Source organism: Micromys minutus (genome assembly GCF_963924665.1).
Source record: "Micromys minutus genome assembly, chromosome: 6".
In the NCBI taxonomy this organism is placed as follows: Eukaryota; Metazoa; Chordata; class Mammalia; order Rodentia; family Muridae; genus Micromys; species Micromys minutus.
The window spans coordinates 17,494,430-17,522,155 of NC_137975.1; the positions used below are offsets into that span (position 1 = coordinate 17,494,430).

Consider the following 27,726-nt stretch of genomic DNA (forward strand, 5'->3'; position numbering starts at 1 on the left):
CCTGCACCCCCAGGTTTCAAGCCCACCCCTGCCTAAGGACCACCAATGCAGAGGGGAACAGAAGTTAAGTTTATGATATGACTCCCAGCACCAGCCAATTAAGTCTTGGTGGATATTGGGGTTCCCCCACCAACAAAACCGTCCTGTGTGATGGTAGTGTGTGGGCGGGGGGTAGCTATCTTGAACAGAATAAAGACCCTGCTGTGAGTTACATCAGATTGGCTCCTGTATGTTTTTTTTAGGGTGGGGATTACTAACATTTCCCTGCCACGACAGTTCTATGATCTTGCTGTTGTGGCTAATGCCGAATTAACTCAGACATGTAGGCATCTGTGTAGAAGCTTCAGTTCCTTTGGGTGTTATCAGGAGTCCTATAGCTGGATCATGTAGCGGTTTTATCTTCTGTGGGATTATTTTCCTTCATGCTTACAGTGTAGCATCCCATGCTCTCTTGTCCTCCAGGGTTCTAGGAAGAAATACGATGCTATTCTGGTGTGCTTTAATTTTTTTTTAAATTTATGCATGTAAATTTTCACATGTGTGTATGCACGTGTGTGGTGTGCTGTGTATGTGCCTGCCCCATGTCATGCATGTGGAGATCGGAGGACAACTTTCAAAAGCTGGTTCTCTCCTTAGGCTGGCATGGTCAGTCAGTGCCTTTACTTGCTGAGCGATGTCACCAGCCCATGGTAAGTTTATCTTGATAGGCAATTTGGTGTTTCCCCTTACTAAAAGCTTTGATTTTAATTTAGCAATCTTGACCATGGAGAGGCTCCTCTCTGGCCATGTCTACTTGAGGCTCTTAACGCCTCTTGGGTCTGGAGTGGATGCTTCCTGCAGCCTAGTTTTCTTTTACAGTAGTCCTTTTGGTGAGCGATCTTCATCTGAGTTCATGGTCCCCCTATCACTTAGGAAGGAAGTCTGACCCTGGTAGCGGACATGATGACTTGGTGGCAGTTCTGGCTTTACCTCAAAGCAGAGGACACCCAGGTGCTTCCCCTGTGCCCTCAGCAAGGCTCAGAGGCTGGTTGCAAAAAGTTTGGGGCTAAGGGGAGGGTTCAGGGGAAAGAGCACTTGCTGCTCTTCCAGAGAACCTAAGTTTGGTTCCCAGCACCCACCCATTTCAGGCAGCTCACAGCTCCATATCACATATAACAATATATGCATATATATAATATAATTAATATAATATTGTATTATATAATAAAATAATAAATGATAATAAATATATACATATAACAATACAGTAGCTCTATAAAATTACAAGTAACACTAGCTCTAGAGCCATGGTTCTCAACCTGTGGGTCACAACCCCTATGGCAACCCACTCTCTCTAACAAGCCTTATATTATAATCCGTAACAGTAGCAAAGTTAGTTTTGAAGCAGATCACCATAACATGAGGAACTGTGTTAAAGGGTGACAGAGTGAAGGAGGTTGATTCCACTGACCTAGAGGAATCCGACAAAATTTTGTCTGGCCTCCATGGGCACATGTACCCAACTGACAAACTCATGCAGAAGTGAACACATGCATACACATGAATAAAAATACAAGATCAATCTTTTTATTGGTTACTTTCTTTACTTACATTTCAGATGTTATCTCCTTTTCTGGTTTCCCCTCTGGAATCCCCCATCCCTCCTCCCCCTGCCTCTATGAGAGTGCTCCCCCACCCACCCACTCCCACCCACCTCCCCTGCTCTGGCATTCCCCTACACTGGGGTATAGAGCCTTCACAGGGCCAAGGACCTCTCCTCTCCTCTCCTCTCATTGATGCCTGGTAAGGCCATCCTCTGTTACATATTAGGCTGGGGCCATGGGTCCCTCCATGTGTGCTCTTTAGTTGGTGGTTTAGTCTCTGGGAGCTCTGGGGTGGGGGTTCTGGTTGATTGTTGTTCTTCTTCCTATGGGGTTGAAAACCTCTTCAGCTTCTTCAGTCAGGGCGCGTGCACACTTGGCCGGCACTCTGCCTCCTGAGCTACCTCCCCAGTTCCAGAAGTTTACATTTAAAAATAAGTTAGTAGATCTAAGAAATAAAGAGAGAGATCAGCGGGCACATAGCACATGCTAAGCAAACATGAGGATGCATCCCCAGAACCCACATAAAACACTGGATGCGGCAGCATGCGCCCCTTAACCCCAGCACTGGGCATGAAGACTGAGAAGGCAGCTCAGGGCATGGCTGGACAGCTATTCTCCCCAAAACACTGAGCCCTGGCTCAACAAGAGCCTCTGCCTCAAAAACTGTGGTGGACTCTCTTGTGGTGGTGCTGGTAGGGTATGCTGAAGAGGTGGAGGCAGGGGCTTGATGAGTCTGAGGCCAGCCTGGAGTACATTTGCATTGGAATGCAAGTCTTTAATCCCAACACTAAAGAGGCAGAGGTAGGAGGCCAACTTTTTTGTCGTTGTAACAAACTCCAGGCCAACTACTTAGGCTGCATAGGGAGACCCTGGCTTTAAAAATAATATATGGTGGAGAGCAGAGTCGTTTAAAATTGGCTCTTGGCCTCCGTGTTCAAGCACACACACACACACACACACACACACACACACACACAGACATATAGGCCATGCACAAAGCTTTTAAAAAGGTACAACCTCAGCAGTATTTCTCCCTTGGGTAAGTTTTTAGGCATCTCCGCAGGTTGAGGGATGGGCTGCCAGTCTTAGCAATTCAAACAAATTTAAGTCCGTATGTCCATCCTGCAGAAAGGGGTCTCACATGAGGCCCTACTTTATAATAATATGATCACTGATTTATGTATCTCCATAGCCAGTTACACAGTAAGCAGCAATAATTTTCATAATTATTGTTCCATCTACTTTGGTTTACTGGAAGGGCACATCTGCGGCGATCAGAATTCAGTATTTGCCTTCCGCCCTGTGGATACCAGGGACTGAATTTAAGTTGCCAACCGTGGTCATCAGGTTTGGTGCTCTAAGTACCTTCACTGCCTGAACCATCACACTGGCCCTGGGATCCACTTTCTAATGGAATCCCCCAGCCAGACACTGACTGCCAACCAATAAACATTGCCTCTTGTGTTTTGTGAACTGGGCTTCTTGTGGGTTGATCTCTGTGCCCCAGGCTCTAGTGAGGGGGCATGGAAGGCCTGCCTGCTTGTGTTCACTTTTGCCCTAGGCAGCCTTTCTGCTGCAGCTGGATCTGTGACATTTCTCTTTTGTCTTGTTTTGTTCTGTCTCCCTGCCACTATTTTTTTTTTTCTCACAATTCTGTGCACAGCCTTTCACCAAGGCAGCAGTGGGTGGCTGTTTCCCCGGCTCTTCTCTCCAGGGTGCTGGTTACTATTCAAGCCTTATTCCTGGTTTATCTGCATAGCCTGCCTTCATCTACCCTTCTCTCCAACCAGGGTGCCACGGGAACATTTTAAATGTCTCTCCTGGGCTAAGCTCAATGCATAAAGGCATTTGCCACAGAGCCTGGTAACCTGCTAGGGTCAGGGCATGTATGCCACAGTGCACATATGGTGGTCATAGGGCAGCCTGCAAGACAGTTATCGTCTTCCAACTTTTTGTGGGTTTAAAGATCGAATCTAAGCCCTCAAGCTTGCTTAGCATGGGATTTTACCTGCTAAGGCATCTTGCTGATACCACTTTTTTTAAAAACAAGAATCTGGAGTTTACTAGCTGCACTGGGAAGAAACTGCAGCTGACACACTGCGTTTCCTTGGGATGTATGTAATCTGATGGTTTACAGCCTCCTGTAGTTCATCTGAGGATACTACCCAGGGAGACCCATAAGCACTTAGCCCACATTGAGATGAGCATATCTCTCCATTGACATTCGGGTGACTGCAGACAGTGGAGCTGTAAAGAGCTTGGATTGTACAGGGCCTCAGTGCCTAAGGGCAATGTGTGCTCTATCTGACAGACTCGGATGGGATGAAAAGGGTATCACTCACCATCTGTTACCATCCAAGCTTGGAGATGGTGCCAGGGAAATAACGGAAGCAAATGCTTCTCGGGGCCAATGTAGGAAGCTTTTATTCAACCTCTGTCTGCACTATGCCCAGCGATGGCCAAGACCAAGACAAAGTGGCAGGTACTCTTTTTCAGGAGAAAACTGTCCACACACAAAACTAGTGAAAGAGGAAAACAGGTTACATGATGGGGAAAGCAAATGTGTGTGTGTGTGTGTGTGCACGCGCACACACACACACACACACACACACACACCAGTATATTTATATGCTAAATTCAGAATTACCAAAATAGGAAAAAATTTTTTATTGTTCTCACATGCATAATTATCAAATACTTTTAACAAATAGTGGTTATTAATGCAAATGAGCTCCTTCTGCACTTTTCCTGGGGGTGAGAGGCTGAATCTAATTACAAGAAATAAGTGACAATATTCCAATGGCATCAAAGCAAGTACATCAAGGCCGGGAAACTCAAGGTTAGAGAGCTGCAACAAAGCACTCCCTATACCAGGGGTCAGGGAGCTTCCCCAAGTGGAATTAACATTTTCCAGGCTTGCATTAGGAATTCACTAAGCAGAGTCATCCTTATACAAAGGTGAATTCTCTTTTAATTATTTTTTCAAATTATGTATCATATGCGTGGACAACTCTGGGGCTTAGTTCTTTTCCGGTCTGCCAGGTTATGAGGGGCGGGGTCTCCCTTTCGTCATACGTTCACACACACAAGCACTAAACCTTCCTTCTCTTCAGTACCGACAAGGGTGACCACCCCCCCCCCAAAAAAAAAAACCCAAAACAGACAGCTATACTTGGGCTTTCTGTGTAAATTCCACTCATGAAAAAGAACACTTTCAAAACAGCATCCTTCCGACTTCATCTTTCTGTGGATGGATAATGAAGGCCTTTTCTGTCTCGTCTTATTCTAAGCATATGGGGCTTTTTTTTTTCCTACTCAATATGTTATATTGCTTAAATGTGTATTCAAACATTTCAGCTCTAATGTCAGCATTAAACAATCACAGTCACAGAACACAGAAAGCAAGCACTGGGAGGGCGCACTGCGCTTAACCCCGCAGTGCCCCTCAAGCAAAGGCCCTTTGTATCTCAGAACAAACAAAATGCTTTAATATTAACACACTGCAGGGGGTTGTGTTGGTCTGGGGAGTCTAAACCAGAACAGAGAGCACAAGAAACAGCTATTCACAGAACTCAGGCACAACGCTGGAATGTGTACTTCATAATTCTGGATAGGAGAGGGTTTTGTGAGCATAGTATGTAATACTTATAAAAGTTTACATGAAAACATTCTTCTAAAACTTCTGTGTATACTTGAGCCAGTGTACATGAAGTCAGAGGACCACTTAAACAAGTTGGTTGTCTTCTTCAAACCAGGGCTTAGAATTTAGGTCACCAGGCTTGACCCAAAAGCCTTTACTAACTGAGCCATCTTGATAGTCCTAAATAGAAAACGTGCTTGGGCTGGAGAGAGGGCTCAGATGGAAAATGGCTTTCTTCACTATCATGTGCCCAACATCTGGTCGTGTTTCTCAATCCTGTGTTTAAGAGCCTAAGGAACACTTCCATTTTTTCTGAAGTTATATATCTTTCAGGTAAGAAGAGACATTATCCTGGTAACTGGGATTTCACTTGCTTTTGGTTTGCAGCATCTTGGGAACAGCAGCAGCTGGCAGGGGGAGGACTAAGCTCAGCATCTGGCAGATGGAGGACTAAGCCCAGCAGTTGGCAGATGGAGGACTAAGCTCAGCAGCTGGTGGGGGAGGACTAAGCTCAGCAGCTGGCAGATGGAGGACTAAGCTCAGCATCTGGCAGGAGGAGGACTAAGCTCAGTAGCTGGCAGATGGAGGACTAAGCTCAACAGCTCAGAGATGGGAGGACTAAGCTCAGCAACCTTAGCTGCCACTCCTACCTCCAGGCACACACTGTGGAAAACAGTAGTTTCTTGGGAAATGGGTTGGAGACAAGTAGCTACTCCAACATAAATAACGGAATCCAAGCCATGGAGACAATGCAGTGGGTAAGGGTGCTTGCCAGCAAACACGAGGACAAACTGAATCTCGAGAACACACACAAAGCCAGCTGCAGTAGTATCAGCAGTGCCATTAACACTCATTTGGTGTGTTGGAAAAGAGACAGAAGAGTCCCTGGAAAAGGCTCCTGCGCTAGCCTGGGGCAGCAAAGCAAAACAGTCTCAAACAAGGTGAAGAGTGAGAACATCTGAGGCTGTCCTCAGGTGTGCACACACACACAGAGACCCTCGTACAGGCACCCCAGACTCTTGTACACACACAAACATGTATACACTATAAACACAAAGACGAAAGAGTGCCAGAATCCTGGTGGTTGGATTATAAAGCAATGGGTTTATGAAGTAATTTCCTACTCAGAAAAGAAGCATCTAAAATAAATTTACTCATGCTTCCCGAGCCCCCAACAATGCCAGATTCAACTGCATGGGAAATAAGCTACTCAGACCCAGTGTGAACCAATGTGGTGGCTGAGTGCTCGACACCGTGATACAGTTCAGAATCACCTGAGCCACAGCCTCTGACACACACGAGTGTGCCTTCCGTTCTGACTGGACAGGATGTGACCAGATTCTTCAGATTCCTACCACCTTGACTTCCCTGCAACAGAACCATGGAACTGAGACAAATACACCCTTTCTTCTTCCTTCCTTCAACTGTATTTTCCAGGGTATTTTATGACTGTAACAGGAAATGGAGTGAAGACAAGGGCTGGTCTTGAGAAGGATACATTTAGGGCAAATTTTAAGTAGAGTACCAAACATGACCTATTTAAGAACATATATAACCTAGAGAAATTTTTTATAAATAGGCTCTGATTTATAAATCTCAGAGATAACTTCTAGAGAAACACAGCTGTTCTACCATAGCCTCTAAGCTGAGGTCAGAATGCTTCCTTCCTAGTCTTCATGCATAAAAACTTGGACCATAAGAGGGAGTCAAAATACGTCTGTGGGAGCTGGTGAGATGATTTGGTGAGTAAAAGCACCCATGAAAATGCTGGCACATCTGTGTCCCCACAGTCAAAAAGGGCAAAGTGGAGGGAGACAGGAGACCTGCGTCCCAGGTTCTCTCTAGAAGAGTTACAGAGTGCTCAGAGGATCCTAAAGCCTCCTGCATCCCTTCGTGCACAGGTGCGGGTGCACACACACACACACACACACACACACACACACACACACACACAAAATAAACATCAACCATGCTACAGCTTACTCCTCCAGACACAGACCGAAATGCATTCTGGGAAGCAGGTCTTCCCTTGTCCTCTGACAAGCCTAGGCCTAAAGTTTCTGACAAGTTTTTTTCGCCCCTGTAGAGTTAAGTGGACATGGTGTTTTACAAACTTGTCATTCTAGAGAGTAGATTTAACTGGAAAGGGTTTTTGTATATGACTAGCTTGCCTGGAAGTACGTGTGTTCACCACTGCAGTGTTGGCCAGCAGCGTGGGTGCTGGGAACTAAAGGAGTGGCTTCTGTAAGGACACAAGTGCTCCTGAACACCGAGGCACCTCTCAGCCTTGCAGTTCATTCTTTTACGTCAAGTACATATTATTGGGCCAGAAATGGTAACACCAGAGGACAAGGGTGAGGAGGAAACCCACTCTCCTACTTTTGGAACATGCTCATGAAATTCATGATTCAACTTCATACAGCCTGTCATTCTCAGGTAAATAGTAAAGTTAAAAATACCCTGATATACTCTACATAAGAATTAAGGCTCAGTCCCCAAGTTTGTCTCTGTAGATTTATTGCAACAGACCACAAAAGCTCTTTAAGGCATGTAATGGAGGCATTCCCAATTCTATTTCGTTTTGTCTATCGTCTTGACAGTGCTGTTTCAGGAGTTTCAAGATTATAAACATATCCCATTTGCTGCTCTATAAATAAAGGTAAAATATTATGTTCACAAGAAATTCTCTACCACACCCATCCCAGAGACTTAAAACAAATGCCAGTTTCTCCAGAAACAAAAATCCGATCAAACATGTAGACGGCCAGTTGAACTCCACTGCATGAAGAAAAACCATCAAGAAGGGTAATTCAATTTTAATTTATTGTCATCACTTTTCTTCATGATCCAGATATTTGAAAATGCAAAGAAAACGAACTTTTCATGATATGTCAGGGACTGGCACTAAAAAAAATTCAGACTGCAAATGAGTTATACAAATGAAATATCAAATGGAGATCCAGTTATCAAAATGAAAGCACTCAACATATTAAAAGTTCACAATTATTTGTACAGAGCACATAAAAAAGTCAGCTTGCTATCCAACGCTGTGCTTTTTAAAGAGCTACTGCAGAATTTGAAGAAAATAGACGTATTAGTTAACCTATAAAGAGATCAAAGAGCCTGAAACAAGTAGTAAAAAGAAATTTTTGCCTTTATTAGAATGGCATTAGGCCTTAAATATGCCAATTTTGGTAATCACATTATTGTTTTAATAAGAAACGACTCTACAGAATTGCAATACTGGTCCAACAGTCTTGTCTTTCTTTTAAAGCAAGAAACAGAATGTAAGTAACCAGAAAGCAGGGCAGGCATCAGCTAACCCAGGAGACTAGCTTCTTAGATCCAAGCATTTGCAGAGAGAACCGTTGGGCTGGGGAGGGGTGGAGCAGCTCGAGATAACTGGAACCCAGAGTGTGCGCCAAGTCCCATGAGGCTGCTTGTTGAATTCATCTTTTCCTTGGTCACATTGTTTTCCTCCAATACTACAGTTTTTCTTTGACTTTTTTTCCTCAAAGTATAAAAAAGTATGAAATATAAACAAGCCCCTGCACTGCCCACTCCGCAGTGCCCAATCAGGCATTACAGAGCTCTCTACACACCCACAACCCAGCACACTGGGTAGTCAATAATATACAAAATATCAGGGCACAGAAAGAACTAAAACCCATTTCTTTTTTGATACACAGAAGATTCAAATATTCAACCTAAAGGAAAACAATTGTCTTGGCTCTCTTCTACATCTGCATGTTGACACACTCATTAAATATTCCTGTATGATCATGTTTGGTTAAAAACCTCAGAACCATCCATTCAGACAAAAACAGGTCATCAGAAAGATTATCTGGCTTCCATCTCCCTAACCCCAATAATCAAGAAGTCAACTTTAAGACATAACTCCAAACACTGGATTGTGACGACAAATGCTAGGTCCAATTTCTTCATAATCCTTTTTGGTGTGGCATACTTGGTAGAACTCAGGCTGAAAACAAAACAAAACAATGCATTTTAAAGGTCAAATATCCTATTTTCCAATAGTCAATAAAAGAGGTACTTTAAAATGGGTGTTAAGTATCCAATATTTATCAGTCAATTCATGGCTTTTGGACAAAGCTCAGAATTCTAGAAACTAAGATTAAAATCTAGGAGAAATAAATCTGCCTGAACTTCAGGGCCATTAATTCACATCCCACCATTCACTCAAAACCTGTCTCTGCAGGGTTCTGACATTAGTCTGTTCTGCTGGGCTTTTCCACCTGGGAAATCTAGATTTAGATGGGAACAAGAATCTGAAGTACAGCAAAAGCCTAAGGAAGCAGAAGCAAGGTCACACTGTAAGTCTATCCATGCCTGCCCCTTTTCACCCGGTGCATGACTACACTCTAAAGGGCAAATCACACACGGACCTAATAGCACAGCACAGCTGCAGATGACTAAATTGAGAGAAAAAAATCGTTACTTGTTTTAAATGTTTAAACTTTATATCAAATGTTGCAAATGTAGTAATTAATATTTTAAAATTCTTTAATAGCTCATGCCCTAATACAACAGCACAAATATTTACAAATTATATCAGAACATGTTCTATGGGAGCATGTTTTGATCTGAAAAGAGGATTCTAGAATAATTCTCTTTACTCTGTTTCAAACATTATACTTTCTATTCAATGAATAATGTTTTTCTTGATATTTTTAGATATTTAAACAGAAATACCAATAACCTTTTGGTGAATAATATTTCTACACATTTAAAAGAATTTTCTCTGTAATAAATGTTAAAATACAATATAATAAGCTCACTCTGAAGTATATAATATCCAGTAACAAAATGGTAAAAAGAATGACAAAGTAAAATGACTTCCAAATATAAATACTATGTGTGTATGTATACACACACAGACACACACACACACACAATCATAAGTTCCTTATTCTTCTATCTAAAACATACAAATGTACGCACCGTGGAAGCCAGCATTGACCCTCCGAACCAGACTGCATACCGCTGCATGTGGTGTGTAATAACTTGTACATCAATAGGCTTGGGCTAAAAAGTGACACAATAACATCATTTCAACAGTAAATTCAAGTACCAATTTCTTAGCAATTAAACTTAAATGCGCAGACACAGAAATGATGATTATAAAGTCTAAGTGACATGACTAGGGACCTGAGGTTATCCACAGAGTGGATGTGGACCACTAAGAAGCAGTTCCATCCCGCTTTCTCAGCAGATGGAGATGACCACACTTCTCAGCATAGCACCAGACACAATAATACATGTTTAAAGAAACAGAAATACGATTACGTTGCTTTGATCTTACAACCTGCACACATGTATTATCACACTGTACCCCATTAGCCATGTATAATTAGATACTAAACATACAAATCAAATACATAAAAGGAGACATGCATGGGGCAAAGCCAAGACAGACAGAAACAAACTAACTTTGGCAACTACCTCAGCCACAACTATTTTAGGAAAACAACAGTGAATGCTAAGACTGCTGACTGAAAAGTCTGATGAAGAACAGAACAGCTACACAGCCTGGCAGGCCTCTTCTAAGGTTCTGCACATGGAGATGCAAAGTTAATAGCTATGCGCAGGAAAAGCTGGCAGGAAGCACTCTACCAGGTGGTTAAAGTTAATAGGTACAACAGTTCCTATCACACATCCTCTGATAAAACACAATGAAACTGACATGACACTGCTTCTGTGATGTAACAAGCACAAACTACATTCACCCACAAGAAACACCAAACAGACACATACCAAGACAAAGTGCAGAAAATAAAGATGTTCAGGCTAGGAAACAGTACAAACCAAAGCTTCCTAGAGTTCCTTAACTGAAGTATATAGGGCAATCAAGACAGCTCAGTGGTAAAAGGCTTTTGTCAACAATCTGAGTTTGCCACAGATCCACATGGTAAAAGGATCTGTGTAAATGCATGCACACAGGTGCATGTATGTACACACATACACACCACTCCAAATTATTATTAGAAGGAGGAGAAATGTATGTCCTTTGAATAATATACCAGTGGTTTCTGTTTTCTTTTGTTTTTAATTTTATTCTGCTTTCCTTTGGCTTAATAGATCATTCTTAAATCAACTGGTGAAATATTCTCAAGTCCATAAGCCCCACCTTGTGTGTACAATCAATATATGAATTCCCCAAACCCAGAATGTTAACTTTTCTTTAGAAGTCTGTGTATAGATGGTGTGTGTGGGTGATGTGCTTGAGGAGGTCAGAGGACAACACTAAAAGCTGCTTCTCTCCTTTCATCTTTCCACGGATTCCACGGATCCAACTCAAAGTCACTGGGTGTGAACAAGCTTCTCTCACCAGGCCCCACTAGACAGATTTAAAACTCTATGAAACAAGTCAGTCTTTCACACAGTGGAGAGTTATGTGTGTATCAGGAGTACAGGCTGGTTGAGGAGGAAGGCAAACATAAAAACCCACTGCATATGCAGTCTGCTTGAGCTATGAAGTTTTGTCAATACTTAACAGAGTGCAAACCCGATCAAAGTACCTAACGACAGACTGCATCCATGATGCTAGGGACAGCAGCCACCCGCCAGCACAACACCTGGTCCGCTTGTCCTAATGCTCCTACGTGAGAAGCTGGCAAACATTCCTGTCAGACTGCAATAACAACAGGCCTTCCACATTCTCTGTCAATGGTTGAGGAAACCAACCTTCAATCTACCGCCGCTCAGCTCCTCGCTTAACTTCAGCCTGGCATCTACAGTTCTCTTCAAATCTCTTTGCAAACGACGTCCGAAGTCCCTGAACATGGTTGAACCACCAGAGAGGACAATGTTCTGTGTTGGTAGAAAAAAACAAAACAAAACAACAAAAATTATGACCTTTATTTTAAAAGAGAAACAATCTAGAGACAAATATACAAGAATTCAATTGTGTCCTTTCTAAGACACAATTCTCTAATATTCAACAATGAACAAGAATGAAGGTTTTAAAATATGTTATTAAATATTACGAAAAGAAAACTTAAAACTCCAGTTTTTGCTGTAAACACTAACCTTATAAAGAGGACGCCGGACATCAATGGGGCAATTCTGAATGACTTCATCTACAACTTCTGAGATAGGTTGTGTAAAATCTGGATTAGCAAACTGAAAAATAAGTAAATTTTATGCATGAGATGTAGGATTGTTAAGTTAACATTCTGTTAGTAAAACCCTGGTGGTCACCATACTAAAGCTACTGAGGACTGAAGTCAGGTAAGATTCAATTAAAATAAGAAAGCGACGCAGTAGACATCACTGTGAGAACTTCTGTACACAGGTAAGAGAATACCTGAACATCAAAATTATCATCTGGAAAATCTTGCAACAGCTAACAAAGAGCCACATATTATTGGTTCTTCTTCAAAAGTTCTCAAGGGCAACTCTGATCTATATTTTCTATGTTAAATTTCACCACAGTAAAAATATGCTAGAGAGACGGCTCAACAATATAAATCACTTGCTCTTGCAGTTTCCAAACACACATTCTGGTTCCCTCCTTTAATTTGTTCTAGGCACACATGTGGTACACAGACATACAGGCTACAAAACACTCACACACATAAAATCTATTAAAAGGTGAAATAATCAACGTTCCAGCAGAAAGATGTCATATACCCTGTCATTAGAGTCTGCATCTGCAAACTGACTTGCAACCCTCTTGTGATCAGGTGACACTAATTTCCACATACACAGGACAGCAGCACTTTTAATGCAAGTGTGTATGTTCCTGGTTGAAGCTGAACAGGGTGGTAATGTCTTCTTAGCTGTCACACTATAAATCCATGTCCTAATGATGATCATGATCTAAAGCACAGTGCTGATGTGTAGTCCACATGTATCTAGGAAGAAGTCTGGGGTGTGTGTCTTACCAACGAAGTACAGTTAGGCAGGATCCTGCAGACATACATTGTGGTATGAATGGCAATTAGTTCAAACAGATGAATACACAGACCAGAGGTGTACTGGCTGGTTTTATGTCAACTTGACACAAACTGGAGTTACCAGAGAGAAAGGAGCCTCAGTTGAGGAAATGCCTCCATGAGATCCAGCTGTAAGGCATTTTCTCAACTAGTGATCAAGGGGGAGGGACCAGCCCATTGTAGGTGGTGCCATCTCTGGGCTGGGAGACCTGGGTTCTGTAAGAAAGCTGAGCAAGCCAGGGGAAGCAAGCCAGTAAGTGACATCCCTCCATGGCCTCTGTATCAGCTCCTGCTTCCTGATCTGCTTGATTCCAGTCCTGACTTCTTTGGTAATGAACCACATGTAGAAGTGTAAGCTGAATAAACCTTTTCCTCCCCAACTTGCTTCTTGGTCATGATGTTTTGTGCAGAAATAAAAACCCTGACTAAGACAAGAGGTAAGCACAGATGGGATGAAGAAAACATGATGAACAGGGACTGACAGAAACCTAACCTTTTTCTTCCTTTAGAAGCAATAGTTCAGTATTCAGTACTTCATAATATTCTCAAGAACTTTATCAACAGATGAAGATAGAGTCAGTGATGTATTTAATATGATACATCACAGCCAAAATAAAGCCATTTCTATCCAATATGTGATGCTCAAAAGCAAACCCACACGACACATTTTACCTGGAAAGCAGACCCCAACACTGCATTATAGGAAAATAGAAAACAACTGAGCTTGGCGAGCTCTAGACGTCATTTAAAGACAAGCTCACATCCAGTCAGAGGCAAGCTCACTGTCCATGATATCTGACTGCATACTATCTTTGTTGGCTTTAGGCTGCGAACACTGGAGAGCCCTTAGTTTTCAAAGCACTGTGCTTTAATAAGCCCATGTAACACCTTCACTTCAGAACCTGGCACTGGTTTTAGTTTGTTTTGTTTTTGTTTTTAAAGCAAAAATTAATTTTGACAAATCTAGAAATTAACAATTGGACTGAAAAATCATCTTTATTACAGTCATTTCTACAAAACCCTTCCACTATTAAGGCAGAACTAGTAAAGTCTCTTGGTTGGCCTTTGCTCTCTCTAATATTTACCTAAAAGAGCCTCAGACACATACCCACATGCACATATAGTTGATCTTTCCTATAATCTTGCTCATCTCTCTGCTGTACAGAGCAGGGCTGTGTATGCGCAGCTGTGTCTGCATCCTCTGCACAGCACTTGCTCTCCTCACTTCTGACTTCACTGACCCCATGCTTGCTGTGAAACTTAGGCTGGCCCAGAATTTTCAGTAATCCTCCTACCTTAACCCACTGAGTGCTGGGATTACAGGTGTGGACACAACTTCCAGTTCTTAGTTTTTAATCAGGAATGCACAAAAGTAAAACTTTACAAAACTCATGTTCCTATAATCTGTATTCACCATAAAGACTCTGATACAGAAAGAAATGAAGTTTAACTTGGACCTCTGTTGGAATGTAGGGCCTATCCACTGCAATACAGAATCCCCAAATGGAAATCAGGACAGTGACAAGTGGCTAAAGACATGTGTTGCTCTTGCATAGGACCTGAGTTCAGTTCCCAGTCCCTGTGTTGGGAAGCTCACAACTGCCTTTAACTAGCTCCAGGATTCAACCGCCAGAAGACCCAACTCTGGCCTTGGCAGGTACCTGTATCCAAGTTCATCCACAGACATCCATAACTATACGTATTTGGAGCAGGAGAGAGCTCAGCAGTTAAGAGCACTAGCTGTCCTTCCAGAGGCACCCCAGGACCCGCATGCATGGCAGTTCACAACCCTCCGTGACTCCGGGACTGGGTAACCAATGCCCTCTTCTGTTTCCATGGGCATGAAGCAGGAAAGTGGTGCATAGATGTGCATGCAGGTAAAACAGCCAAATACATAAATAAGAACATACTTAAGAAAAATCAGATTAGTATGCAGTAAAGAAGCAATTAATATTTCATAACACTAAAAAACAAGTTAAAAATAAGATATTGTAAGTCCCCAAAAGTTCAATAAACTCAACAGTGACTCTCCAAAACTAAAACTCGGCCACTTCTTCAGCTTCCTTTTAGATATTCGTCTAACTGTTCCCTGGTCAGGTGTCAGCAGCACATAGCTGTTGAGAATGTTCTAAGGGGCTATTAAAGGAGGATTATTCAGGTAGACTGAACATATCAAATAAACACCACACCCCTTATATGTCTTATAGTTAGGAATATATTTATAAATCTAAAGCATAAAATGGCTTTGAATTTTTTTTAAATTCAAAGTTCCAAATATACTTCTTCTAAAAGAAACCAGTTTTTTTAATACTTGTGGTGAACTTAGCTGTTCAGAAATAAACTTTCAGTGGGATGTCTACATCACATCCCATCCTCAAGGCTCAGGTAACTATGGGGGAAAAAGGAGGCTCAAAGAACAGGAACCTGAGATGCTGACTGACTCCAAGGAAACAGTGTCTTCCAGCTATGACAGGTATAATACACTCAAAACCTAGAGACTGCTCAGCACACACAAGACATCACAAGCACAAACTAGACAAAGTGCAGCACAGAGAAGGGTGGACATTCCCGCCCCTTAGTAAGAAGCGCTGCAGTAACTGATGTCCACTGGGAAATCAGCTGGGTCACTGGCCATAGGTCACATGCCCGGTAGGCCAACACAAAACTGACAGTGACTTTATACTTCATGTATTATTGTGAAGTTTTTGCTTTATTGGTCTTGTTTTTGTTTGAGAGAAGAAACACAGACAGAGACAGACAGACAGAAGAATGAGCTCCACCGTAAAGTTGGGTCAGTAGGGAGCTACAAAAAGGAGCTGGGAAGTTAGGGGAAGAGAAAGAATTATTATCAAAATATAATGTATATATGACAATATATTCTATCATCAGTATTCAAATCTTGGATAGGTCAAACGTTCAATCATGCATCTAGTCCAAATTAGAAAAAAAAAATGAATGACTACTTCAATTGACAGGGAAACTAAAACTAGAATACAGAAGGAGTCTCAGATATTCACTTGGAAAGTGACACACTTTCTACAAAACACACAAACACACACAAACATACACACACTCTATTATTCTGGAAAACTACAGTGAACTAACTAAATATACTCATCTAATTTTTTCTCACCAAATTAAAACCACTGGCAAAGAGAGTTTTTAATTGGAAAAAAATTGAAAACACAGAGACAACCCAAAGATAAGAAAGGCTGTTGAGAATGTGCAGACCCTCCCTATACTTAAGTCATCAGTGACTTCAAACAACAGTGACACTGTTCTATAATAATGGATCTTTCCCATAAAGAACTAACTGCAGCTGGGAGCTTAGAAATTGAGGCAGGGGGAGACAAGGGTACATAATCCCACTGTCAATCCCAATTCTCCCTAGGAGCCCATCAAATGCTTTCTCCTCATCAAGACTTCTGCTTAATGTATTCTTAAGAATAAACTATTCTTCAGAAAATAGCTCTCTGAGCTATTTTTATCCTCCCTAAAAGTAATGAAAGTAAACACAGGCTGTCGAAGTCTCCTAAATGAACTGTCACGGGGTAGGTACTAAGCTCAAGCAGACTGAAGGACTGACTGATGTTGACTCGTATGCTGAAGAAGTATCCGGGTACAAAGAGAACACACCGGGACAAGAACAGGAGAGGCAGTTAGTTATCTTCCTTAGCTCAAAGTCAATTCAAAAATGGCTATAAGTCATTTTGAGGGAGAGGTAGAATCAAGGCTGTAAATCCCTGAAACTCCAGCTCTGCTGTCTGGTCTGGTTTGGTTTTGAAGAGACAAAAGGTCACACTGTGGAGCCCAAGATGGCCTCAAATTCTATATTCTTGAGCCTTAACTTCTAAAGTGACAAGGTTACCAAACTGCAGCACCATGCACAGCTGAGTCGAAGTTTCCAGAGACTCATCTGCTCTGGCCTTATTACTTACTCCGAGTGCCACCCCACATTTCTTTTGACAGAACCTAAGTTATTCAATTTATAGATTCCTCATATTCTTAGCCTTCTCATATCTAAGTATTTACTAAATCATAAAATCCCCATTTTTTCTCCTCCTTTCTCTATGACACAGACATTTATTCACCTGAAAAACAACAAACTCATCTGCTTCCATTCCAATTCAAATCACTGTTCTGATACAAAATCGTATCTATCAATCATATACATTTCCACGTTACATTTCTATATAGTATGGATTCTCTAGCATATAAGACAGTTTGCCCACAACTGTTGGGCTGACTTCACTTGTTAATCCCTCTGAGAAGTTTCCTGGTTCTCCTAAGCAGACTTGTGCTGTTTCTATAAACTCAACAGGCATAATACCTTTCAAGACAAGAACTCTCATTTAACTACTTATTTTCTAAACTCAAAACAGTTAAGATTAAATAATCTTTCAGCTTTTGATAGTCAATACCTAATCTGAAACCATGAAAGCCATAGCCTATACTGTGCTTATAAAAAAAAATAGACTACTCAGTTATTAAAAACAATGACTTCATGAAATTCTTAGGCAAATGGATGGATCTAGAAAATATCCTGAGTGAGGTAACCCAGTCACAAAAAACCACACATGGTATGAACTCACTGATAAGTGGTCATTAGCCCAAAGGCTCAGATTACCCAAGACACAATTCACAGACCATATGAAGCTCAAGAAGAAGGAAGACCAAAGTGCAGATTCTTCAGTCCTTCTTAGAAAGGGGAACAAAAATATTCACAGGAGGAAATACAGAGACAAAGTTTGAAGCAGAGACTGAAGGCCATCCAGAGACTGCTGAAGCCGGAGATCTAGCCCATATACAGCCACCAAAGCCAGACAATATTGCTGATGCCAAGAAGTGCTTGCTGACAGGAGCCTGATATAGCTGTCTCCTAAGAGCCTCTGCAAGATCATGACAAATACAGAGGCAGATGTTCACAGCCGACCACTGAACTGAGAAAGGGGTACCCAATGGAAGAGTTAGAGAAAGGATTGAAGGAGCTGAAGGGGCTTGCAACCCCATAAGAACAACTATACCAACCAACCAGAGCTCCCAGGGACTAAACCACTATCCAAAGAGTACACATAGACAGACCCAACTATATACTTTTCAGAGGATGGCCTTGTTGGGCATCAAAGGGAAGAGAAGCCCTTAGTCCTGCCAAGGCTTGATGCACTAGTGTAGGAGAATGTCAGGGCAGGGAGGCGGGAGGGAGTGGGTGGATAAGGGGTCACTCCCATAGAAACAAGGGAAGGGGGATGGTATGGGAGTTTATGGAGGGGAAACCTGGAATGGGGATAACATTTGAAATGTAAATAAAATATATCCAATAAAAAGATAAAGATTAATAAAATATTATTCCATTTAAAAAAAATCAAAAATAACTGTTCTTAATGCTGAATAAGCATAGCAGGTACTGAATATTAAAATTCTAGTAAAGTTAAATATCAATATTTAATATCAAGTTACCTGAAGAATTTATTATTAAAGATTATTAAAAGCATTTATTTTATTATCTTATGGCAGTCTTTATGTCCCTTAGATTCCATACACAGTCATTGTACAGTAGGGAGAGGGGCTGTCTGGGACAGGGTTTGAGCTGTTACAAACTTGAAAGCCTACCCTCTGCCTTGCTTTTCACAACCTCAGCTCTTCTCAAGTGCATAAAGATTAACTAGGCAGGGTATATACAGATAAGGATGCTTTAACAGAAGCTTCTTCCTGGATGGAGTGGGGTAGGCAGGAGTTGGGTGTAAGGTAAAAATCATTCACTATGGTGCTTTAAGACACTAAAGAAAGTTTCTGAGAGTGATTCTCTCTGAATTTCTTCTTTCTGCTCCATATTTCAAAGTGATCCATTAAGAACAAAACAAAGCAAAACCCACCAACTACCAAGCATTATTACCTCCGGATGGAAAAAGATCTCGGGTCCCAGGAATCGCTCGTAGCCAACATCAATGGAGAACTCTTTCTTCGAGATGGCGTTGACCCCGGTGTACTGTTTGATCCATTTTGACCCATCAGTGTCATACTTGTTAAACTCTTTTACTAAATCTGGGCAGACGTAACTGTAGCGCTCCTTAAAAGCAAATAAATAAAAGTATTTTTTCTCTTGTTTTAGGTAAAATTAAAAAAAAAAAAAAAAGATAATGCATAGTATGAGCCAAATAGTCAAATGAAAAAGGTATAATTAAGTAATTTTGATAGGTGAAACTTTAATACTAAAATATCATACTGTGTAGTACAAATGGAAGGTTCATCCATACATAATTTCTCACCCCATCTATCAACACAACTAAAATCTGAAAGACTAGACTTGGTCCTAATTATTTTAATCTTACTTTATAAAAACATGCACTAAAGTCTTCAACATCTACCATCATCTGCTATCTCCGTAACAGAATAGAATGTTCTCGAAAGGAAAAATCAAAAAGCATAAATACAAAAGGAATTAACTAACACAAATTAACACAGATCCTTCATGATTATTTAGAACAAAACTAATTCTGATAAGGTAGTGAGTAAAGAAAGAAATACAAAACTAGATGCTACTCTGTTCTTGCCTGAAAGACTGATCAAACCCATAATGACTGTGCCCCACTGCTTCTATCCCTCTTGAGTAATAGTTACAATGTCCTGTAACTCTGAACACCAAGGAATCTTTTCAAAGTAGCCACAATTATTATCACAGATAACAAGAAAATATAAAAGGCTATCATGATGTGGCATTGTGGTGTTGCACACCTTTAATCCAGAGCACTGGGGAGGCAGAGGCAAGAGAGGATCTTCTGTGACTTGGAGGCCATCCAGGGCTGCATAGTGAGACCCTGTCTTAATCCCCCTGCAAAAGGGAAGAGTCCTAGGACAAAGGGACAATCTCATTATCTTACACACTGTCTTAGTTAGGGTTTTACTGCTGTGAACAAACACCATAACCAAGGCAAGTCTTAAAAGGACAACATTTAATTGGGGCTGGCTTACAGATTCAGTCCATTATTATCATTAAAGCAGGAGCATGGCAGCATTCAGGCAGCCATGGTACAGGAGGAACTGAGAGTTCTACATCTTCATCTGAAGGCCGCTTGCAAAAGACTGGATTCCAAGCAGCTGGGATGAGGGTCCCACACCCAACAGTGACATACCTACTTCAAAAAGGCCACACCTCTTAATAGAGTCACTCCCTGGGCTAAGCATATACAAACCATCATATCCATCTATCTCCAAATCTTGGAGGTGGACATTTCATTAAGAGAAGTGTTTTAAAAGATGTTCAGCCTGAGCAGTCTACGTTGGAATAAATTTAAATTCTCAGTGGCCTTCTATTTGCTTTGTTTTAATGCCATAGATTTCCCAAAGAAATTAAAAAATTAGTGTTAATTAAAGTTTTGTGTATTTAGTTTATGTGTTTATTTTATGTATTTTTATGTGTTTAGTTTACTTATTAATTTATTTTTATATGTTTAGTTTAGAGGGTTTTTTGTTGTTTTTTATTTTTGTGAGACAGAGACTAGAACTTGCTACGTAAACTAAACTGTCCTCAAATTCAGAGCTCTGCCTGTCTCTGCTCCCAAGTGCTGGGATTAAAGATGTGAGCCTGACTCCATGTATTTACGTTTTTAGGTTACCAATGTGAGATAAAGTTCAAAAACCATTTAGTAGCTTCTTTAATACACAGGAAATAGTCAAGGCATCTTCATGCCAAAGCTTGAAAGAACAAAGACATCTCCACAAATGTCGCACAAAGAGATGAAAATAAATGAGTTACTTTTGCAAAGGCAGTTTTACACATTCAAAGCATGAGAAATACAGAAAACTTTCAGCTTTGTTGATAAATGACAAATTTCAAAAGCAATAAAAAAAGAATAGAGAAAGTATTTTTCCTGTGTGCATGACACAAATGATGTAAGAGTATATATTGTCAAAACCTAATCAAATACCTCACATGCCCACCACAGTTTCTGTCATGTTCCACATCACTGAGTATCATCCTGCATCTATCCTGCAGAGCTCAACAAGCCAACTATGTCAGAACAATTTTACTAACAGAAAACTAATAGGATTAAAATAAGGACTTCAGAGAAAACCATGATGTGATTTCTGGGAAAAATAAAAATTTACTTTTAATAAAAGGAATAATTGCAAAAGTGTATGTTTAAACACTCTTATATCAGCCCTCTCAATTTGAGAGAATTGATAGAATATGCAAAGGGCAGGGGATCAACGATGTATTTGAGAAATACAGAGAAAACAACTTAGAGGGATTGCTTTGATGAGAGGATTCAGGTAAAGAGCATTCCTTGCCATCACAGTTAAGCATGTGACTAATCTCCAGCTGCCCCACAATATGTGTAGCTTACCTTCACTGCTTTCGCAGTTTCCAAGGACTGCTCAGGAGGGATCCCTACTTCTCGGTCTCGCAGCAGTTGCTGAATAAAATATGTTATATCTCTTCCTGCGATTGGAATGTGTTTAATACAGCTGCCGATAACATATCCTTCAGCCTACATAAAGGGGAAAGGTATCACATTTACTTTCGGATTCCCAGGATGGTAAGATGCTTAGAGGGGAAAACCTATTTTGAGACATGAAAACCGGAGTTTAATCCCTATAACTTACATAAAGGTGGAAGGAGAGAACCAACTCCAATCACAATGCCCCAAGCACAAGCATTCCCCACCTCAATACCTTATAATAATTTTAAATTATGTCTCTAAAAATTAATTTATTTAAAAAAATTAAGTCTGTTTCTTAGGAAGATGTGACAAGATACCTAAAATCCCAGAATCTAAAAGGCTGTGGCAGGATTCAAGTGTCTTCATGTACTATTGCCTCAGGACAGTGCTACTGGCTGAACCAGAAACTTGCTGTTTCTAGCTAGGCCACTGAGTTCTTGAAAGTCCACCATGTCTCTGCTTCTCACTGCTGTGATTAGGCATGTACAGCTATGACCTGCTTTTCATGTGAACACGAGAGATCTGAACACAAGTCTTCATACTCAAGAAACTCTCTTACCAACCAAGTCTTCATCAGCCCCACAACAATTATTTTAGATACCACAAAGGGAAGAAAAAAAGCTATCAAGTACATTACACAAAGCTATTAAATGCTAGGCAAATCCTAATAAGATATTAAAGACACCCAAAGGCCAAACAAAAGGGGATATATCCACACAGTAAACTAGGACTTAGCAATATATAGCAGCATACATGCCATGATATGAACAATTCAAAAACAGTTTAAGTGAACACAGCCTGTCATGAAGACCAGAGTATATAATTTCATTCTATGAAGTTGCTGGACAGGCAAACTATGAACAGAGAAATTCTGTAGCTGGCAGGTATAATGTACACTATACTTGGAAGTTGTCCTGTGCTACTTGAGCTCACTAAGAACTTTCCCTCCTGTGTGTCCTCACTTTCTTCCTACATGGCCCATGATGCCAGCTGAGACCGTCAGCACAGATGACTGCCACTTTCCTGGGTCTTTAAGTTAAGTCATATCTGGGGCTGAGCATGCCATATGTACTGTGTGAGGTCCACAACCCTGTTCTCAGCTCTGTGACCTTTATCGGTTACAAACATAACTATGATTTTTAGGGCACAGCCTGACACGGGAGCTGGCATCTGCCTCCTTTTAGCACCGTTGGTGCTGTTAAGAACTTCAAGATCCTCTTGTGGCCCACACTGGCAGCCCAGGAAGAGCTTTGAGTCTTGTCAAGGTCTCATCAGTTTAGCTCCAGATGTACTATTTCACATCTTCCTTACAACTTTCTGTACTTACCACAGGAATGACATGAGTGACTCCGTCTCCACTGTCTATTACTGTACCCGTCAGCGTCCGCTCTCCTACTTGTCTTGAGGTCCAGGATGCAGCTAAGGCAAGAACAGCCTAAAAGGTAAGACAGACAAAAATAAACTGTTAAAGAGTTACTAGGGGTGAAAGTCTATAGAAGTAACCTGTAATGACACTACATAATTTCTACAGTTCATGGGCCTCTTACTGCATCAGGATACGTAGAAAGTTCAGTTTACAAGAACACTCTCTTCCGAGAGCCACAAGTAAGAGTGACACAAACGTGTGTAAAATGTGTAGCACTACCTTCCCCAAAGTACCAAGACATCCCACCCCCAACATGAACCACCAAGCATTATTCTTAAAAACTCAAACTCAAAAGTTCCTAAATGCAATGTACAGTTGGCACTGCCTGTATATAAGTACCGTAACTGAAAAGACACACGTCCAGACACCGTGACTTAACTAGAAACCAATAACACACAATATTATTTTTCCTACCAAGAGTCTCATCATGGCTAATTCAAAACAGTTCTTTCCAGGGTAGGGGTGTGGATGGGGTAACTTTTATAAACTGAGTATCAATTTTTAAAAAAGCTAATTTCTTAAAATCAAAATATGAGTAGTAACTAAACACAGTGATGAAACCAACTTTGCAATGTAATACTAAAAGGAACCAAGAGGCATTTAGTCCACCATCCTCTTTTAAAAAACAAAAATCAAAAACAAAAACAAAAAAATCTCCCAACAATCATTTGGCTTCAGACTCCTGAGATTGCAGCCATGGCTCCTCACCCTATTTTAACAACAACGACATTTTAATAATACGATGACTGCTTATGACTGCACAGTATTTTTTAAAGGTTTTACAAGGAAAAGTTTCACATAATGTTAAAAGAAAAAAAAGAAGAAAATCTGAGATTTTACTTTGAAATATAATTTTTTGGTAAAAACTATCTTGTGATCATTTCCTACAACATAATTTTCTACAAAATAAAAACTAGGATCTCAAACTTGTGTGTGTGTGTGTGTGTGTGTGTGTGTGTGTGTGTGTGTACGTGCGCGTGTCCATAGGTTACAGAAATCTTACTGACTACTCCACACCAAAGAAAGGAGCAGATACTGGGAAGCGAATGGGAAGCTCTGAAGTAGGCCAAGCACAGCACTACTGTGTCTAAATTATCATCTCAGGAAAACACAGTACGATTTGAATTATGGTAAGGTTTTCTGGGAAAAGAGATATGCACAGTTCAGGAGAAAATTAAACCTGGATGAAATATAAAAGTCAAGCTTAAACAAGCCTAAGTCACTTACCTGCACAGCAATGTACAATCCTGGAACATTGAAGGACTCAAACATTATCTCAGCAGTATATTCCCTGTTTTCTGGAGTATTCAGTGGAGGTTCAGTCTATTGAAGTGAATGATAGTTTAAATAGACAATATTAAATCATTTCGAACTTTACAGGCCATTTCTAAAGGGAAAATCATTTATAAAATAATTTAAAAGGCACTAAATTTATATATATGAAAATAACATGCTTAGCATCTTTATGGTCCTTCTGCTTTTGTTCTTTTTGTTCCGTTTGTTTGGTCCCATGCTGGCTTGTTTATGTTTTTAGATGCTTGTTTGTATGCTAATGAGATAGAAATGAAAGGGTGTGGATTTGGGTGGGAAAGTTAGGAAGATCTGCAAGGCACTGGGGTAAGGAAACAATAATAGTATTTATTATAATTTTTAGGATAATTGAGAATTTTATTTTCAATTAAAAAACTGAAGTGTTCAATACCATTACAAGTCACCAAGAAAATCCAAATTAAGACCAAATCACGAACCGTAATGACTAAAATTAAAGAAGATTAAAAGGCTAGAATGTAGGAGCAATTCAATTACAATGTTGGATGAAGAGTCACCCTAGGCCAGAGTTCTATACCAGTTAAGTGTCTGCCCTGCAGCAGAGCAAGTTCACAAGAGATGAGAGTAAGTGTCTACAAGAACAAGAATGTTCAAAGAGATAGACTGCACGACATAAGTTTTACTACAGCACATCTTGTATGAATTCATTTTTGTAAAACCAACTATGGGTCATATTAATCTCATTTGTAAAATAAAACAAAACAGAATGAAACATTGGTTGTCTCTAAGGAATGAGGGACATACATTACCTAGGAAAGAACTGATGTGTTATTTACACAGCTACAACGGTCAAAACTAAAGGTGGGCCAATCACCTAATTCTGAAAAACTACGTTACAGGGACACATCTATAGCCATTCTCTGCGTTAAGTGTGGTCTATGGCTATTTCCACTCTACAGTAGAGCTGGAGAGCTGGAACAGAAATTGATAAGCTCTCATTTGGCTTATTCAGTGTTCGTCGGTCTGTCCGTCCACCTATCTAGCTAGCTATCTAAACTACCTACCTACCTATCACGATCTGGCCCTTTATCTTTTGCCACACCTGGTCAAACTCCATAGAATGATTTAGCTTTGTGATTTTTTTTATAATAAAATGTATATGAAAAAGAATATAAACAAATAATGATGGACATACTAAGTGTTTAAGCAAGAATTGATTCTCAACTGTATATAGCTCATTTTGATGTAACTAAGAAACAAAATAGATTAACAGATGGACACACCAATGCATGTCAAACTTACTATACTAAATGTAACTATACTGAAATGTTAATTACCACACTTAGGTTGTAGGCGTCTAGGTGTCCACAGTAATGTTCTTTTCACTTTAGTTCAGCTACAAATAGTGCTCACAAAGCACCACAATCAAACACTGAACACCAGATTAGCAAAACTCAGACTCAAGTCAAAAAGACACAAGAGACAGTCTGTGTATTGTGAGAAGACAGAAGGGGAGAAACTGAGCTGAAACAGAACTTTTTTCCCTCACATTATTTTGTCAGTAACAAAATAAAACAATTATTTACATGAGATAGCTTAGCAGTTACATCTTAATCATCAAAAGCATATACATGATTACACTTTAGTGCTTGGCCAACTGCTCACTCTACCTGCAGCCAGATGCTCTTAAAAAAGACATTTTTATATAACAAAGTCTTTCAGACAAGACAACTTAAATAATAAAATATTCCTGCTAATTATACCAGAAATATTAAAATGTTCTTCAAAAGTTTTCCCAGTTGACTAGGTAGGCATCGGGGCACAGGCCTACTAAGCCAGCATTTGGGAAGGTAAGGGAGAATGATGCTGACTTTAAAGCCATCCTGGGCTTACAAATCCCATCTAGAAAAAAAGGGGAGTCCCAAATAAATCATAAAGTGTACTTACCAAAAGAAAATAATGATCTTCAGGTTCTGCCCTTAAATATTTAAAAATCACTTGTTCCATAAACCTTTCCATTAAGTCCCAGTCTTCAACTATACCATGGCGGATTGGCCACTATTAAAACAAAATTCACACATGAAGTCTTAATGACAAAAACTGAACCAGAGATACAAAACCAGAGATTATTAGCTCATTAGTAGATACTAGAAAGAGATGTATTTCTTTATGTGTGATAACACAAGGTCATTCTGAGACTATACATGCTTAAGTAGAAATATATATACTTAGGAGAAATGAAATTATTTTTACAATGTGGTTGAAACAGAAGGTGGTTGAAACATTAGGTGAATATGTCAAAAATGTTAAACTTTATCCTAATTCCCTTAATTATTAGCTCATTAACTGATATCTGTTGTGTATCTAACATATAATACACACTTGGTATCTAGATATGGTGGCACACACTCACTGTTTTAGCTACTGAGGAGCCTAAAGCAAGACTGCTTAAGCTCACAACTTTGAGAGTACTCTGGGCAACAATGAAATGTCACCTTAAAATATTAATAGTAGCAAATCAGTAAATATGACACTATTGATACAATATTTAATATCTAGAATAATAATTAAAGATTTAGGGTTTAATTTAGAAGACTACATAGGTTTGTGTTTAATCAGGCAATCCTAGGTTATTAGTAAATCCACAAGCATGTCTGTGAGGTTTAAAACTCACAATGATACACAGGATACACACCAACCACGTGCTAGCCTACATCCAATTTTCAACATCAGAGTGTTGTTGCACTCCTTCATGGCAATGTTTCTTTGAAAAATTGGGCTGCCATCTGTTGCTATGTAAAAACCAAGTACTGTACACAGGCACCCAAATCCACTTTTAAAGCAAAATAAACGAAATAAAAATGTAAGTAGCAATGTCTAATCCATTCCACTGTTAAAGCTGTATCAGGCAAAGCATGACAACGGAAACTGTTAAAGAAGTATTTCCTTCAACTTAAGCGGCTATTGTGCTACATTCTTGTTCAAATCTAGGTATCACTGCTGAAATTTTATAAAAGGCACTAAGATTCCGAATTTCTGTGACAGATTACCTTTCACACATTAACACCTAAGCAGCAATGACGGGATAACTTATCCAGTGTTGTTCTGAGAACCCTTGGCTGGCCAATTTCTCTAGCTCCCACCCCATCCAGTTTGTCATCTAGAATGCACTCCTCCAGCTTTCTCAAGATGGTGTTTATGTGCCCCTTGCAGTTTTCTAAGCAGAATTTAGCATTAAATGTCTCTCCTATCTTACTTCTGCCTCTTATCCTTTCGTCTCTCCTTCCCCAAGAAATAGCATCCCAGCTGTAACGCTTTGCTGATCTACCATTCACAAAGCTACATTCCTCCAGCTCCACTATATTTCTAAATTGGTACCTCTGCAGACATCTTTTTGGATATTCCATGC

At 40.2% G+C, this 27,726-nt stretch overlaps 1 protein-coding gene across 2 annotated transcripts in view; it reads right to left on the reverse strand.

Moving 5' to 3' along the window:
* Positions 1-8,359: 8,359 nt before the first annotated feature.
* ACTR3 (actin related protein 3) overlaps positions 8,360-27,726 on the reverse strand; it is a 40,417-nt gene continuing 21,050 nt past the window's right edge. For both annotated transcript variants that reach the window (XM_080918173.1, XM_080918174.1), the window contains exons 5-13: positions 26,265-26,375; positions 24,276-24,371; positions 22,950-23,057; positions 21,527-21,670; positions 19,075-19,248; positions 12,274-12,366; positions 11,929-12,054; positions 10,186-10,269; positions 8,360-9,205 (exon numbers count right to left, since the gene is read on the reverse strand). In XM_080918173.1, coding sequence (XP_080774299.1) covers positions 9,110-9,205; positions 10,186-10,269; positions 11,929-12,054; positions 12,274-12,366; positions 19,075-19,248; positions 21,527-21,670; positions 22,950-23,057; positions 24,276-24,371; positions 26,265-26,375 — 1,032 coding nt within the window. In that variant the 3' untranslated portion in view covers positions 8,360-9,109. The remainder of the gene's footprint in view (positions 9,206-10,185; positions 10,270-11,928; positions 12,055-12,273; positions 12,367-19,074; positions 19,249-21,526; positions 21,671-22,949; positions 23,058-24,275; positions 24,372-26,264; positions 26,376-27,726) is intronic.